At 49.8% G+C, this 17,375-nt stretch overlaps 1 protein-coding gene across 2 annotated transcripts in view; it reads right to left on the reverse strand.

Annotated features, from left to right (window-relative positions):
- Window positions 1-1,713: 1,713 nt before the first annotated feature.
- The window catches only part of SCARA5 (scavenger receptor class A member 5), a 155,144-nt gene continuing 139,482 nt past the window's right edge, over window positions 1,714-17,375 (reverse strand). For both annotated transcript variants that reach the window (XM_032801714.2, XM_032801713.2), the window contains exons 8-9: window positions 13,187-13,381; window positions 1,714-2,443 (exon numbers count right to left, since the gene is read on the reverse strand). In XM_032801714.2, the coding sequence (XP_032657605.1) occupies window positions 2,307-2,443; window positions 13,187-13,381 (332 nt within the window). In that variant the 3' untranslated portion in view covers window positions 1,714-2,306. The remainder of the gene's footprint in view (window positions 2,444-13,186; window positions 13,382-17,375) is intronic.

A 17,375-nucleotide genomic window follows, 5' to 3' on the forward strand; every position in this document is an offset into this window, starting at 1 on the left:
TAGCCCATGTGTTTTATTTCTCTAGATTACCAGGCAGATTGGAGGCCTGGCCCCAAAGCCCCCTGGAGTCACTGAGGGTCTTTCACTGATTTCAGTGGGCTTGGGCTCTGGTTCCATAATGCATGGCTCTTAGGGAATATTTCGATGTCAGAAGAAGATTCACAGAACTAACATGAGAGGTCACCACAAACCATCCCTCTAGCAGCGAAACGGGTGAGGGGGTTGTGTGTTGTTGTGGTATGTGTGTGTGCGCGTGTGTAAGGGCCCCTCTGAATGTTCCTGGGAGGTGGGTGGCTGTGTTGCATGAGTATCCAGTGGTATATGTAGCCTCATCATGATGGAACATAAAGATACAGGGTCAAAATCAGTAGCTTCTACTGACAATAGCCATTGAATTACACTGAAGAAGACAGGATGATTCCAGATGCACCGCCCCCTGCAGAACATTACAGAACCTTAATCATGTGTGGTACGTCAACTTGCTCTTACCATCTGATCCCGGCTCACTGCTCTGGGAAAGACAAGACCCGTGCAGTCCTCCCAAAGGGTCAGTGATGTCCTTATGCTTGTGTGCATGCTAGGCCCTTTCTGGAGGATGGAGAGTGGGGACGGCAGAGAAGTAATGTGTTTACTCATCTACAGCTGGGAATAGAGATGCAATCTCACCAGTTTATCATGAGCCCTTTCACCTAGAGGTTGCTGGTTTGAATCTGTCCTCTGCCAGCTATCACCACAAATTGTTGGCAGCCTACAGGAAAGAAGTGTAGCTGGTGTCTCTCCAGTTCCCACACTGAACCGGTGTCCGTTCCACAAACACCACCTTCCCAATGGGCACGACTTAGCCGTGGGCACGCCTCACTCCGATTGCTCATCAGAGTCATGGCCGATTTAAAAAACACAGGAGCGACATGAAGGTGAATCAGGCACCTTGGGGCAGTCCCAGCAGAGATGCCACGGATGGACCGGGCCATAGAGACAAACTTATACCCCTGGAGTTAGCTGATGTTCCCTCTGACCATACAGGATAGAGACCAGCTGAGACCACATTGCGCTCAGCTGGAGCAGAAACCGTGGCTAAGACTGACCTGAGACAGACAGTCCAGGCCTTATGAAGGTGAGCGCCACAAAGGGCTTGGTGTCTTTCTGCACAGCTCTTTTACTGGGCTGCCAGCTCCTTTCAACACAGCGACTATGGAATGGTCCATGAGGTCGTTTCCAGGCTGCCTGGCCACTGGCCAGCCGTGCTGTGGTACTTCCCTCCTTTGGGTGGGCACGGGCTCCCATGGCACCGATGAAAGCAGTGTGGCAGCTGCGTTGCAAGCCGGTGAATGGCAGGACCGTGGCACGTAACGCTATTAACCTGGGCACCTAACACAGTGGCTTAGTGTGTGTGAGCGTGTCTCCCCCAAGTGGCTGACCACCCCGTTTATAACAACTTGCTACTTGACCAGGTCACTGAGTCACATCTTTAGCTGAAGCAACTCTGGTATCTTTATATATGTGGCCACGACTAGCTATAAAAAAATAGAGCACGGTCAGACATTACTGGGTTTAAAGAGACTGATGCAACCTCTGCACCCACCAGGTGTAATGAGTAAGGAATCTCTCTCAGCAACGGCTTCGCTCGCATCGGCTTTTGTGACTGGCGCCTGGCGACTCCCTGCAGGCCCCAGTCATCTGCCTTTCCAAGTAGTGCAATGTGGGGAAGTCGAGAAGAGTAAAAAGACATTTATTTCTCTACTAAAATGTTTGAGGACGTATAGGCTGGGGCTGGTTCACTGGCTTGCTAAGCTAAACAGGAGAATACGTCCCTCTCCGGCCAGCCTAAGTGCAGTTGCTCCTCTTTGTATCTACCTCAGAGTCTTTGCGAGCGCGGCACCGGTCTCACAGTCCAGTCCTACTAGCCCGCGACAAGATGATGAGTCTCAGGCTGTTAAAATACCCATGTATATTACAGGGCTGGGGAAAAGAGAAGGGATGGACAGGGATAATGGCTTTGCAGCCTTAACTTTGGTCTAGAAGCGAGAGCAAGAGACAGACAAGGCAAGGAGGGGAAGGCTACAGGAAGAGCTAATATTACCCAGGACGGTGGGGCACATGGGAGAGGAGTCTAAGTACATCAGAAGACGACAGACTCGGCAGTGAGCCCGGAGGCAAAAGGCACGTGCTCAGTCACCCTGGAGCAGGCGGCTGGGCTAAGGATATATGGGTGGTTGCTGCAGCATTTCTCAGTGTGTCCCTCTCTCTCGGCACAGCCCCCTCTTGGTGGGATAATCTGGCTTCCCGCTGGCGGCTTGTCCTTGAGTTCACTGCGAGAGGCACTTCACTCCAGCGTCCTCGGCGTGGCCGCAGTTGCTTTTCCCCCAGCTGGAGAAGGTGCACTGGAACAGACTGTCCTCTGTGCCTTTGCAGGCGACGTCGTCCATCCAGATCCGCCCTATACCTGGGGAAACATTGGGACAGCAACATTAGCTGTAGTGCTAGGCTGCCTCCAGGGGGCGGCCCCCTTCGGTAACCGCCTGCTCTGATTCCAGGATAACACTTAAACCTTCAAACCCAGCAGCTTTCCTGCAGCAGCATCACATCACTGGCATGCAAAGATCGTCTCACTCACCACTAGTAGGCAGCCACCTCTGAGATACCGCTGCAGGGGGGAGAATTGGCAGGTTTGCTTCTTTCTGATGTACTAAGAGCACCTGGATGGCCTTTTCAAAAGCTTTTGCCCGCTTCCTCTTTAATTTAAGAAGAGCCCAAATGTCCAGAATGTGTTTGTTGGAGGGCTCGCTGACAGCCACAGGGTGGTCTAGATAGTACTTAGCCCTGCCTTGAGTGCAAGGGCCTGGACTAGACGACCTCTCAAGGTCCCTTCCAGTCCTATGACTCTACGTGCAATTGGAGCTAGCTAGGCCTTTCGTTAAAAGGGCAGGGCTGGCGTGTCTTTAACAAAGAGGGCTTTTCTCTGTAGTGTTTGAGCTACATAAGTGTTAAACAAAATCAAGCAGAAAGCAAAGAGTTTTTAATGATCTGAATAAAATTCACTTCCCCTCTGAGTTAATCAGCTTTAATTTCCACGCTAGCCTCCCAGATCTCTAGTTATCCACTGAGTCTGCCAGGGTCTGAATTTCTAATGTAAAGAACAGGTAGAATGATCCAACCCCCTTTAATGGATAGTAGTCAAGATGGTTCATTCCCTCTGAAGCACCTGGCACTGGCCACTGTCGGCAGACAGGGCACTGGGCTAGATGGACCTTTGGTCTGACCCAGTCTGACTTTTCTTATGTTCTTATTTTATTTGAAGGGCAAAAATGAGACCTTTCTGGCCTTCAACATCCATCCTAAAGAAGCAAAAAAAGCCCATGTCTTCCCCCTTTCCATTTCATAGGTTCACAGGAACATAGGCTTTGCCAGATTGGATCAGACTAGGGTCCATCTACTGCCATGTCCTGTCTCTGACAGTGATGGCACCAGAAGCTTCAGAACAAAGAGCAAGAAATCCTGCAGAAGGCAAATGTGGAATAACCTTTCCCCTGTGAAGATCTCATCCTAATCCCTAATAGCGAATGACATAAACCCTGAAACATGAGGTTTTATATCCCTTCCAAAATGTTGCTAGCATTAACTAGGATAGCTCGGAATAGTCTTGTAACCTATTAAATGTCCAATTTCTGTTTGCGTCTTGCTCAACATTCAACTCTGGGCCTCAACAACATATCCAGTGGCAGTGAGTTCCACAGTCCAATTATGAGCTATGTGAAACTCTAAGATGCAAACCATACCAGAGCTGTGCTTAACCTCAAATTTCTCTAACTCTGAGAGTAAATCTATTGATGAGACCAAGACACAAAACTCTGCTACAAGGGAATCGGATCCAGGGTTTTATGTTGGCCAGTTCTCAAGAGATGACTAGACTATGATCTGATTCCCCATAGAATTTAGAGGTGTTCAGATCTGGCATTGTGCCCATAGCCCATCTTTCATTAAAACCAGAAGGATGAATTCAGCATCTTTGGGCACAGAGAGAATCCCAGAGAGAGGCTAGGCTAGGTTAGGTTAGGCTCTCCCCTGTCAGGGTTAAACACTCCTGCCTTGGTTGGTAATGAGATCATAAGAACGGCCATACTAGGTCAGACCAAAGGTCCATCTAGCACAGTATCCTGTCTGCTGATTGTGGCCCAATGCCAGGTGCCCCAGAGGGAATGAACAGAACAGGGAATCATCAAATGATCCACCCCTTATCACCCATTCCCAGCTTCTGGCAAACAGAGGCTAGGGACACCATCCCTGCCCATGCTGGCTAATAGCCATTGATAGTCCTATCTTCCATGAATTTATCTAGCTCTTTTTGGAAACCTGTTATAGTCTTGGCCTTCACAACATCCTCTGGCAAGGAGTTCCACAGGTTGACTGTGCGTTGTATGAAGAAATACTGCCTTTTCTTTGTTTTAAACCCGCTGCCTATTCATTTCATTTGGTGATCCCTAGTTCTTGTGTTATGAATAGTAAATAATACTTCCTTACTTATTTTCTCCACACCAGTCATGATTTTATAGACCTCCATATTATCGCCCCTTAGTCATCTCTTTTCCAATCTGAAAAGTCCCAGTCTTATTAATCTCTCCTCATATGGAAGCTGTTCCATATCCCTAATCATTTTTGTTGCCCTTTTTTGAACCTTTTTCAATTCCAATAGATCTTTTTTGAGATGGGGAGACCACATCTGCACGTACTATTCAAGGTGTGCACGTACCATGGATTTATATAACGGCAACATGATATTTTCTGTCTTATTATCTATCCCTTTCTTGATGATTCCCAACATTCTGTTTGCTTTTTGTGACTGCCACTGCACATTGGGTGAATGTTTGCAGAGGACTATCCACAATGACTCCAAGATCTTTCTTGAGTGGAATGGAATGGTGGGGTGGGGGGGTCCCACAGCCAAGTGTTCCTTTTAGCTTGTATGGGTCAGGGCCTCTTGGCCCCCTGTCCCTGGGAACAGGGCTGGGCGGTATCAGAGGCAGCCTGGTGATGAGTCACATACTGCGCGGCAGGATCTGATTACAGAGCAGAGAGATGAAAACCACACTGGTGCCCCGCATGGTTAAATGCAGTGGCGCGACCGTCGCCTGTGCTCATTCGCTTCTCTGTTACAGGCTGGAGATGCCCAAGTCCAGACGAATGCTGGGGATGTTCAGACACGGGCCTAGGCTTTGCTGCTGGGACCCATAGTCAAATACCGAAAATAATTGGTGCAAACAGGTGCAGTGGGCATAGTCTAGGAAGTGTGAAATCGGTGGGGGAATAAATAGACCATTCCTCCCTGTGCGCATGCTGGCTTGGCACGTGTGCATGTCTCCCTCTGATGGCTGGTCCCAGTGACTACACCAGCCTGACACAGCTAAAGGAATTAGCTTTGGTCTCTTGGCACCTAAGAACAGACATTTCCTGGCATGAAGCCCCCCCGGAGATGACAGCACCACAAGGAGAAGGACCCGTGCCCATTGCTGGCTGCCCAGTATGGAGCACGAGACACAGAGCTCAGGCCAAGCTCGTCGTACGGCGCAGGGCAGGAGGGTGTGTGCATGCTGTATTCAGCAAGCAGGTGTCTCCTCAGAGAGGAGACTGCTGGTCTTTAGTTAGGGCTTCTGGAAAAAAATAAGAGTAATTTCTCTCTTGGCCCAGCCATTAGCTCAGAGGAACTGGCTCGCACAGGGATGTTAACCTGCCTTGCAAGGCCTCTGTGTTTGTCATTCAGTTTGCGATGCCCCGTGACCCCCACAAGAGAGACTGAGAAGGAGCCATCTCGCCCTGAGCCTCAGCTTCTCCCAGAGCTGGTGGGGTGGAGTCCTACATGCAGATCGCACAGCCTCGAGAGCTGGCAGGTCTGACCAGCACATGAGCGTGGGCCAAAGGGGCGCTGGCTGCAGGGGAGCGGTGCTGAGGGCACAGCTATGGAGATGGTGGACGTCTGGTGTTATAAGGAACATCTACACAGCAAGTGGCAGCAAGCCTCCAAATCTGGCTCAACAGGCTGAGGCCCATGCTCCTGTGCTAAAAATAGCTGCAGAGACTGTGCTTTGAAGTTGCAATTTGGGTGGCAGCTCAGGCTGTGAGGCCTAGGAAGGGGAGCTCTTCAAAGCCCACGACACATCTCAAACCACGACAGTTGTTAAAGAAGTATGGGCTGGATGACTGGACTATAAGGTGGATAGAAAGCTGGCTAGATCATCGGGCTCAACGGGTAGTGATCAACGGCTCCATGTCTAGCTGGCAGCCAGTATCAAGTAGAGTGCCCTAAGGGTCGGTCCTGGGACCAGTTTTGTTCAATATCTTCAGTAATGATCTGAAGCATGGCGTGGACTGCACACTCAGCAAGTTTGCAGATGACACTAAACTGGGAGGAGTGGTAGATATGCTGGAGGGTAGGCATTGGATACAGAGGGACCTAGACAAATTAGAGGACTGGGCCAAAAGAAATCTGATGAGGTTCAACAAGGACAAGTGCAGAGTCCTGCACTTAGGACGGAAGAACCCCATGCACTGCTACAGACTAGGGACCGAGTGCTTCTCGCATACTAGGTGACTGTCTGAGGCAGCAGTTCTGCAGAAAATTAGGTGACCTACGGCCGTTTACAGTGGCGTGAAATTAAGCTGACGAATAGATGAAACGATCTTTGCTGTTTTGCCCACCTCTTGTTTTGCCCAGAAGGCTACGAGGTCTTTTATGGCAGTGCTAGTTCCCTATAAGTTGGGATCGTGTGAACAGATGAGATCGTTGCGATATCTCGTCGATCATATCACCCTACTCATAGTTTCGACATATTGGATGATTGCGCTCATTTCTGGCTGTACTCTGTGTCCAGTTATCGTTCGGCACGCGCACGCTAAGGAAGGACTGTGAATTTAATTTCTAGGGAGGGAGGGGTCCGGGAGCGAGGAGGGTGGGCTAATCAAAAAATTGATGATGGGGCTGAGGTGCCGCCATCAATGCTACTTACGGGAGATTGCTGAGGTGGAACTGCATCGATTTTGTTGCTGCAGTACAGAGTGAAGAGTCGCATAGCTTATTGATGCAGCTTTCCCTTACACGAAAGGGGTATCAAAGAGTGATGTAATCTTTAGACTTTTCTCAGTTGGTGGGCAGATGACAGACTAAGGAGCAATGGTTTCAATTTGCAGTTGGGGGAGGTTTAGGATTGGATTTAGGAAGAATCTTTTCCACCTTGGAGGTAGTGAAGCCATGGAATGGTACGCTAGTGAGTGTGACTCTCTTCCCTAGAGGTCTTTTCTAAGCCCAGCTTGAAAAGCATCTGCGCTGGATGATTTTCAGTTAGTGGGTATATGTGCGTGCGTTTGAGCAGGAGGTTGGACTAGATAACGCTCTGATGTCCTTCCATCCTGGACGATTCTATGACTTCTCTGGTGTCTGGTAACACGTTCAAGCGCGCGTCGCTGAAAAAGCTCTCCCTTGAGGCCGAGCTCGCGTTCAAGGACTTGTGGTTTGGACTTCTTCTAGTTCCTACCCACTGAGCGGAATACCATTGAACCAAATATGTTGTTTTGATACCTGTCAAAAACAATTCTAATATAATTGCCGTTTCAGTGATGTAAATTAGAACTTGTGTTCATTTGGTACTTGGAGTTTCTTGTTGATTGTTTTTCTTGATACTCTCTTTCTTTAGAGTTATCCTCTACTCGAGCTTTCATAGTATAGCTGCTTGTTGGCATACTCGTCTTCCATAGTTTGGATCATTTCGGTCTCAATAATATGATTATCAATTGTCTATGACATTTTTGAACTCACGTAATGATCAGTCCCCTGTTGTTGTTCACAATGAATTTTGCTGACATATTGAGTATTTGTCATCTCAGCATCTGAATCAGGCAAATAATAGACTCAAATTTAGCAAAAGATGTTCGTAGGAGTTATCCCAGAGGGGACCTCCGTCCGCACTCAGTCGTCTACGAAAGATACAGGCGTGGATTCAGTCCTGATGGCACAAAATGCACAAAGCCGTCTGGCACAATTGCCTTCGACTCCCTGGTTGGATACTCCTCCATTTGGGCAAGGCAGCTCCATCTGCCAGGAATCCAGCTACATCCTTCCTCGTTGTGATTGGCTCTGCTGTTCTTTGTTTCTTTCGTAGATCACAGCTCCTTCTTTTAGTGTGTTTCTACTTGGAAAAAGTGAACTGGAGCACCCACAGGGACAAAACAGTGGGTGCCGTGTCCCCCCGCTCCAGCTCATCTCTGCCTCTGCTCCGCCTCACTCGGCCCCGCTTCTCCCCCTAGCTCCCCCAGCTTCACAGTGGCAAAGCACTGAGGGGGGGCAGGCGAAGAGGGGAATTGTGTTGCATCTTTGGTAAGAAGCGTGTGGGCGAGGCGGATTGATGGCGAAGGAGTCTGCATAAGGGCCGGAGGGATCGTGGAGTTGGGAGCTGGTAACTTGGACAGGTGTGGAAATGGGGTTGATCCTGAACGCCCGGAGTACAACGGATGGGGTCGAGTGGTCGCGAAGTTGGGGGTAGGCGTATGTAAGGGAGGGAGTTGGGGTGGGGTTGGGGGGGGTTGAGCACCCGGAAAAGTTGGTGCCTATGAGCCCATTGATTGCAGGGGGCAGAAGGGCCCAATCCAAAACCCATTGATTGGTTCCCAGACTTTGGCTCAGGCCCTAAGGAGCTACTCTAAGTGAGTAAGAGTAGCAGAATCAGGCTCGCAGTGCTAAGCTGTTACTCTGTTTTATGCCCACTCGCCCTGCAGAAGAGCAAGCCACATTCCTTCCTGGCCTGCGTGTCATCAAACCACTTGATAACTGAGTCTTAATTGTGGGCTCTTTCCAGCTTGACTCTTAGATCCCAGGCTGCGTTTGCAGGGCTGGCAGTGAACAGGTCTGTACTTGGAAATGGAGCAGGTTTGATCTGGGGAACATGGAGACGCCAGAAAGACGGGCCTCTCCAATGCCATATCCATATAGTCACTTAACGGAGGAGAAACACACATCAAGGAAGGTAAATTCAGCCACCTCAGCAGAGGGACGCTGCCTCTTTAAGTGGCAAGTACGGTCTCTGACAATGGAGGCTGTTCAAGACAAACCCGCTAAGTCACGAAATGTTTGGACGGCCTCAGTGGGATATTTCCTAGAATTAGGGGCCAGGATGCAACTGTTCTTTTATTAAAACAGATCGGGGAAAATTTCCTCTGCTTTCTTTGCCATTGTTTTAGTCTCCCCCCAAAAGAGGGAAGCGCAGCTGATAAAACCCCTTCTACGAAAGGAAATGGATAGCATTAACTGGAAAGATGAGTTTGCTTTGGCCACGAAATCACCTCTGGGCTAAAACAACAGCTGGCCGGGGAGCGAGCTGGCCTTCCCACCGCATGGGTTTCGGGCCTTTACGATTGCGTCAAGAGGAAAAATTCCCTACGGGCCACAATAAATCACCGTGAGTTTTGCCAGATGTTTGGGATTAGCTCCCCGCAGCTCGATTTGATAAATTGCGATAGGCTGGGGCGCTTTGCTAGGGGGAAGCAACAGGTGTGTGTGTGGGTGAGGGGGGGAAAGGACGGCAAAAGCAAGATAAATTGAGGTCCAGTGGCCTGCATGCATCCTTGGGGGGGGGAGGGAGTAGGAGCTCCTGTGCTTTCATCCCATGACTTGTTCTGTCACCTTGCATAGGTCCCAGGTGTTCTGATTTCAATGGGAGTCAGATGTCAATACCTTTCTTCCCTGGAAAATGGGGATAATGTTATTTATCTCCCTCCCCAGGGTGTTCCGGGGTTGGCGAAATCCTGCCATCATCTACTGGCTTTGTGCATGGGATGCTTTCTGTGTTCTCCCTCCATTGGCCGCGCCCTCACAGATAAAGAGACATGAGCCTGAGGCTGGAGAGAGTTACTGATGGAAGGAATCCAGAGGGACATTTCTGTTCCCTAAGTAGATAATTTTTTAGTGTCCCTTATTTTGGGCCTTTGGCACAGACTGTGCCTGCATTTAGGCCTGGGTTGGCTGGAAGCGATGACCAGGGGCCGGACATACCCTTCATGGGTCAAACCCTCCACTTCCAAAGTTGATGGAAAAACTTGCACTGACTTCAAGGAGCTTTAGATCCAGCCCATGGGCCAGACCTCAGGCTGTGGAAAACAAGCCCAGAACTCAGTATTATTATAGCAGTAGCACCTACAGGCTCCAGCTAAGATCAAGGCCCCTCCCCTCATACCCCGCAAGTGAGGGCAGTCCTTGCCCTAAATGGTTTATAATCTCAATAGGCGCAGTAGAAAGTGACTCACCCAAGGTCACATAACAGGTCAGTGGCAGAGGCAGGAAAGGAGGCCATGTCTTGGGAGGTTCAGCCCAGTGCTCTACCCATTGGGAAATGCTGCCTCTTTGTGTACTTTCCCCTCTGTTTCACCTCATTTGTTTCAGTATCTGCTGAAAGCGCCGCAGGCCAAGCACTCCCTGCAATCTAACTTCCCACTTCTGCTGGGGGGTCTTAACAGCTAACTGGCTCTCGGATCTCACTCTGGCCAAAACACCGACACAGGAGACGGCCGCGTGGCTGGCTCCCTCCAGATCAGGGCTGTGTGTTCGCCAGCGGGCGGCCCCAGCTGTTTATTGTTCCTGGTGAAAACCTTTTCACGGCCTTTGTCTGTGCCAGGCCAGAGGCACACTCGACTGGTCAAGAGACGGGGCACCAGCCAGGAAGCAAGACGATCTGGAGCTGCACACCTGTGTGTGTGTGTGTGTGTGTGCTGGAGTTATGGGGCTGTGCATAAGGGGCAGCTGTGTCTATACAGGGTTGTGTGTATGGGAGCTGATGATGCTTGACTAGGTGTGTATAGGCAGGTTGTGGAATCCCCATCACTGGGCAGTTTTTAAGTAAAGGCCATGAGGAACTCCTGTCAGGGGTGGTCTGGGTTCACTTGGTCCTGCCTCAGTCCTTTCCATTTCTGTGGTATTAGGAGCAGAGTCTGTGTACTTGTGTGGCAGGGTTTGTGTGTAGATGGGGTTGTGTTGGTGGGTCCAGGGGTAACTGTGTATATGGGCTGTGTGTGTGTTGGGGGAGTTTGTGTAGGGGTGCAGAAGGTGTCATGTTTGGAGTGGATGTGGGAGTACGGGGCTTGTATGCCTAGCAGCATAAGCGTTAGTGCGGCTTGTGGGAGAGCAAGCGTGGCCCACTGGTTAGGGCACCAGCTGGGAACCTAGGTTCAATTCCTGGCGTGCCTCAATTTCCCCATCCATCCAACGTGGATAATAGCACTGCCCTGGCTCACAGGGGTGGGCGGGGCTGAAAGGCCCCTGCGCTGAGCTGTGGGAGAGTTGGATAAAATGGGATGTGGATCAAAACCATCCCATGTCTGAGTTTTGTGATTCACTGGCAAAGTGTTGCAAAATTAAACTGCCCTCTGGTTTTGTCCATATCTGGAGCAGTGGTTTACGGATCCAGAAATGAGTATTTCAATATTTAGAACATAAGAACGGCCACACTGGGTCAGACCAAAGGTCCTTCTAGCCCAGTATCCTGTCTACCGACAGTGGCCAATGCCAGGTGCCCCAGAGGGAGTGAACCTAACAGGCAATGATCAAGTGATCTCTCTCCTGCCATCCATCTCCATCCTCTGACAAACAGAGGCTAGGGACACCCTTCCTTACCCATCCTGGCTAATAGCCATTAATGGACTTAACCACCATGAATTTATACAGTTCTCTTTTAAATGCTGTTATAGTCCCAGCCTTCACAACCTCCTCAGGCAAGGAGTTCCACAGGTTGTCTATGCACTGCATGAAGAAGAACTTCCTTTTATTTGTTTTAAACCTGCTGCCTATTTCCTTCGGACTATATTCTGCACCTGCTCCAGATAAATGGGCAGGGTTTGTGGCTGGGTCTCCGAGTATGGTAAAGGCTCTGAGAACATACAAATCCTATGAGCAGTAGGCTCTGTGTGGTTAGGCCTGATCGCTCTACGACAGAAGGCAGTGATTTTCAGAGGCGTCCGTGGGAGTTTGGTAGCCCATGTGCACTGAGAGATATTCAATTGGAGGCAGGCACCCAGCTCCTCTGGGATCCACTGAAAGTTCCAGTGCAAGTGTCCTTCCTGCAAAGGGTCCTAAGGAGCCACAGTGGCACAACAGAGAGCTTGCTCCACAGAGACCATCTGAACATCGATACATCAGTCCCAGAGGGGGCTGATTGCAAATCAAGAGCTCCCGCAAGAAACCCGGTCAATCACACACAAGTCCAGCCAGGACAGGCCACTGAGAGCTGGCACCAGCCTAACTAATATTTCCTCTCCCAAACCGACTGATTTATGAGGTGCAAAAACCCGCTAAGCAGGAGGGTATGTGTGGCTTGTTCCTGCTAACGATCTATGTTGTTTCATTTTGCTGAGCTGGAGGTTTCGGTGACAAAGGCTGGGAAGCAAGAAGGGGAAGCAGCAGCCAGTATCGGCTTTCGGAGCTGGGAATGTCCCCAGAGCACTGTTTCCAGGGCAGAGTCTTTCGACAGGCAGGGTTGGGGTGTATGCGTGAGAGAAAAGCAAGCACCAGGGAAAGGGCTGGGCTGGAGAAGAGCCAGGGATCTGTTTTCACACAATCCTTCAGGCAAACGTCAAAATATTTGCAGACACCCATGGCCGGGGGTGAGGAAGGAGTGGGAGCCAACCCAAAACGACAACAGTTCAGACCACCAGAGCATCCTTTGTCCCTCTGGCAGGGGAGCCGCCAATGCTCGGCAGGGTTTATTTGGAGACGGGTTTGGTTTATTTTCTCTGGTGCTTCTCTGTGCATTTCCTCCTGTGACTGGGAGATCTTGGTTGGCACATGGCCTCCCAGCTCGGGCATAGCAAAGCAAAGTAGCCTCGGGACTGAACGGATCAGGAGATTGGGGGGTGTGTGTGGAGGGGAGCCTTTAGGCTGCCACTGGGAATCCGGAGTGACTGAAAATTGGGCTGTTTCATGGCCTCTGCGTGATGAGCGAAGGAGCGCAGTCCTGGACAGCTCATAACCCCCACTGTCATTGGCAGCCTCGGTAGAGAAGCCAAGGGCTGAATGGGCCGTGGAGATCTAACTCCCCTTAGCGGTGGCGGCTGCCGGTCAGGGTGAGGGATGCTGGCAGGGCCCGGTATCTGCCCCCAGCCTCTAGCTGAGGGGAGGAGGCCTCCACGCTGGGCGGTGATCAGTTTGCCATCTTACCTTGCCCGAACCTGGCCATCCTGTACACCTCCTCAGCGCCTCGGAAACCCAGCATCCTGCAGGCCACATCCCCGTCCTTTTTGTCCCAGCTGTCGTCGCACACCGTCCCCCAGTGCCGGTCATGGAACACCTCCACCCGCCCCTCGTGGGGGACGGAGCCGTTCACCAGCCGGATCAGCCCCTCCTCGGCAGCGGCTGTCGGGAGGAGAGACGCAGAGCAGATGGTGAGTGTCTCCTTCAGGGCCATCCCTCCCTACAGAGAGTGCCAGGAGCGACTCCAAGCACTGCTCCCAACCCTCCCTTTTCTTACCCGCCCCAGACCAGCACACCCCCGTCCTTCCAGCCCCCTGAGCTTACAGCGCCCACAGTACCAAGTACATTGTCTGGCACAGCCTCCGCTGGGGCACCAGAGCCTGCTCCTATCAACTGGATCCTTCTCCCACTTAACTCAATGACCTTGACCTCCGCGGTGCATCCATCCGGCTCTATGTCATCAATCAAGAGTGGAATGTCGGCTCCACTGAAGTCAAAGGCAGAACTTCCAACCACTTTAATGGGGTCGAGATTTCACCCCTTGCAGGTCTTTTCCCTTCTCTGATCCCCCCTCCTTCCTGCCTCCACTCCTTTCTTCTCCCACTCCCATCGGATATGACCTTCCTTCTCTTTCGGGAGCGGAGAAGCCTGGGGCAACTGCAGCCTATTTGGCTGGGGAAGGACTGAGGCACACAGCAGAGAAATCAGGCCAAAGAGGAGACACTCTTAAGCAAAGCCTCCCGCACCACTAAGATAAGTTGAAATAAACAGCCCCCGAATCCTATTATCTGGGGTTAGAAATTAATTGTATCTGGGTGACAGAAAAGAGGCTCTAGTCGGCTGGATTTGCTCTGTGACTCTCATCTGCAATCAATTCTGAGGATGCAATTAGTGGGCCCCGGAAAGAAGGAAAGGGAGATTGTTTTTTTTTCTTTTAAATCACAGCTGGTTAGTTTTTTTCATTTGAAACCTTCTTTTTTTCCATGTAGACAGCTTTGTCAAAATGGAAATGCTGACAGCGTTGGGGTTTTTGGCTGAAAAAGCGATTTCTTTTTTTTTTTTAAAGTCATTTTTCAGCCAAAAACAATTTCAGATTCCAAAAGTTTTCAGTAAGACTGGACAATTTTGCCCAACTGGCCTACTTATTTTGGTTTTTCTGTCGCAAGAAACCCCTGAAAAATATGCAAAAAAAATGTTCAATTTTCCAAAACTAATTTTTGTTCAGTTTCCAAGTTTTCAATGAAAATTTGGGGAAAAAATGTAGAAACAATTAGATGAAAGCACTTGGGAGTATTTAGTTTTCATCAATTTTTTTCAAAGGAAAACAGTTCCCAGCCTGCTCTAATCTGCCTGGCTATACAATCCTCACTCATGCAATGGCTCCCTCATGCGGCTGGGCCACACCGAGGTTATTGAACCGGCCAATGGCTTTGCACTAACACAGCTGGCTCCTTTAGCTCTGCTATTAAAGACTTGTGATTTTCGATCCAGTGATCCTAGGTTGAATCCCTAGCGCAGATGACCCATGCAAGGGCGTTGTGTTAAACTGCCACATTTCCACTAATGTAAACCTCATAGGCCAATGACACTCAAACCTCAGCGGTTCAGGAGCCAAATTAGCGATCAACATTACCCAAAAGAGCCACAGTTGGATTAATCCATTGTTTCATTTACTGTAGTACTAGACAGTCATATTTAAACAGCATGATGGGGAAATATTTAGTTTATATATATCTTATTCTCACAGCAAAATGACTGACCAACTATTGTTATTTTATCAGCTACAATTGGCCAATAACATAGTAAAAACCTCCTGGTTAGTTAATAACCTAGACTGGTTAATAATTAAATCACACCGTGTTTTAATATCATGTGCTGCAAAGAGCCGCAGGACACACATTAAAGAGCCACTTGTGGTTCGCAAGCCGCAGGCAGCGTATCACTGAGGTAGGCAGTGAAGGGGCTCCCAGGACCAAACAGGTGACCCCAGCCTTAAGCGACCATTTTAAAGTAGCCCCAAAGGTTCCAACCCCAATTTGTTTGACACCTCGTTAAGATCCACCTGATGGCTCCACCTTTTTGCGGGGCCCTTGGGGTGTGGCTTAAGACATGCTTCACTGTTCAGCACCATTGTGAGGAGGCAGAAGAGGGGAACTGGCACAGGGATGCTGCCTTAGCATTACATCCCGGTCACGTGGTGAATTCGAGAGCACGCGGTACAGAGGCATAAGAATCGGCAATGCAGGGTTGGCTGGGGCTTGTGCCAAAGCCGGTGGTGGTTTTGCACTCCTGGGTTTGTACCCTTACCGTTGTCAATTTGAGTTGACCCCACAAGAATCAAGAGAACGCATTTGACCAAGCCAGAGAGGACCCATACCTGACGACAGTGGGGAGGGGGGTACAGGGTGAGGCCAGCTGCTTCAGCAGATGTTACCTAGCATGCTCAGTACAAGCCAAGCAGCAAATCTGGGCTGGGGTGGAGTACGTGACTCCACGTATCCGCTCACATGGCGTCTCTGGACAGAACCATATTTCACCTGGTTTTGCACTAAAACCATCATCTCCACCTGGTTTTGACGCGAGACCATCGACTGACTCCAGGGTCCAGTGGAAACTGGGCTCAAATTCACTCAAATTAAGAATCTCTGAGAACCTTTTGCTAGACCTGGGCTGAGTTTCAGGTATGTAACGATGCCGGGAAACAGGGAAGTTTCAATATGGCTTTCGATTCCATTGCAAACACCTCACCTTGCTGGAAATGTAGAAGGACACAGTCTCCAATTTCTGATAGGCTCAGCAGGGTTGGGATCTGACCAGGAGCATCAGAAGCTCACTAGAAGTGTGTGTGGGGGCCACCGGTGTCTGAACCATGGACCTGCCCTCGCTCAGCCCCTCCCTTTGAGGCTCCGCTCCCACTTGCTCCTCTCTGCCCCCTCACCCCATCGCTTGCCCTTAAGGTTGGTAAAAAGTGATGGGGCCATGGCCCCCTGACCCCCCCCCCCCCCCCCTGTTCCAGCACCCTTGGATCTGACCATTTGGAAATGTCCAAATTACACTAGTTGCTCTGTCTCAATATAAAGGGTACATAATAATGTTGTTGTGTGGCACAGATATTTCATTGGTCTGAGTGCGGGATGGCAACATTAACTGGACATTTGGTCTGAATTCAACAGATGAAAGTCAGTATAGATCCGCGCCAAGGTACTTCACCTAGGAAGGAAAAAATAATCAAATGCACAACCACAAAATGGGAAATAACTGGCTAGGTGGTAGAACTGCTGAAGAGGATCCGGGAATATAATGGATCAGAAATTGAATATAAGTCAATGTGACGCAGCTGAAAAAAATAAGCTAATATACTGGGGTGTATGAACAGAAGTGGTGTGTGTCAGACACAGGAGGTAATTGTCCTGCTCTGCTCAGCACTGAAGAGGGCTCAGCTGGGTACTGTGTCCCGTTCTGGGTGTTGCACTTTAGGAAAGAAGTGGACAAATTGGAGAGAGTCCAGAGGAGAGCAACAAAAATGAGCAAAGGTTTAGAAAACCTGATCTGGGAGGAGAGATTGAAAAAAACCTGGGCCTGTTTAGTCTTGAGAAAAGAAGACTGAGGGGGACCTGATGACCATCTGCACATATGTGAAGGACTATTATAAGGATGGTGATCAGTTGTTCTCCATGGCCACGGAAGGTAGGACTTAATCTGCAGCAAGGGACATCTAAATGATACTAGGGAAAACACTCTCACTCTGAGGGGAGTTAAGCTCTGGAACAGGCGTCCAAGGGAATTGGACCATTGTGGAATTGTCACCATTGGAGATTTTTAAGAACAGACGGGACAAACACCTGTCATCGATGGTCTAGGTTTACTTGGTCCTGCCTCAGCACAGGGAGTTGGACTCGATGACCTCTCGAGGTCCCTTTCAGCCCGACATTTCTCTGATTACTCATGAGTGGAGAAGCCACAAGTGAATTATGCAAATCATCCCAAAGGTGTGCTGGTGAACAGTCTTTTGCAATTGGTATGGGATTCTTCATCACTTCCTGCCCTAAATTGCCTTGCATAGCTAAACAGCTGCTGCGTTCCACTCCAGAGATGGTGGCATTTTGGTACTGGGTGAAGTGACTCTTCTGTATTCAACCCTTCGTTGTTATTGTGA

Source organism: Chelonoidis abingdonii, chromosome 3 (assembly GCF_003597395.2).
Source record: "Chelonoidis abingdonii isolate Lonesome George chromosome 3, CheloAbing_2.0, whole genome shotgun sequence".
Taxonomy (NCBI): domain Eukaryota; kingdom Metazoa; phylum Chordata; order Testudines; family Testudinidae; genus Chelonoidis; species Chelonoidis abingdonii.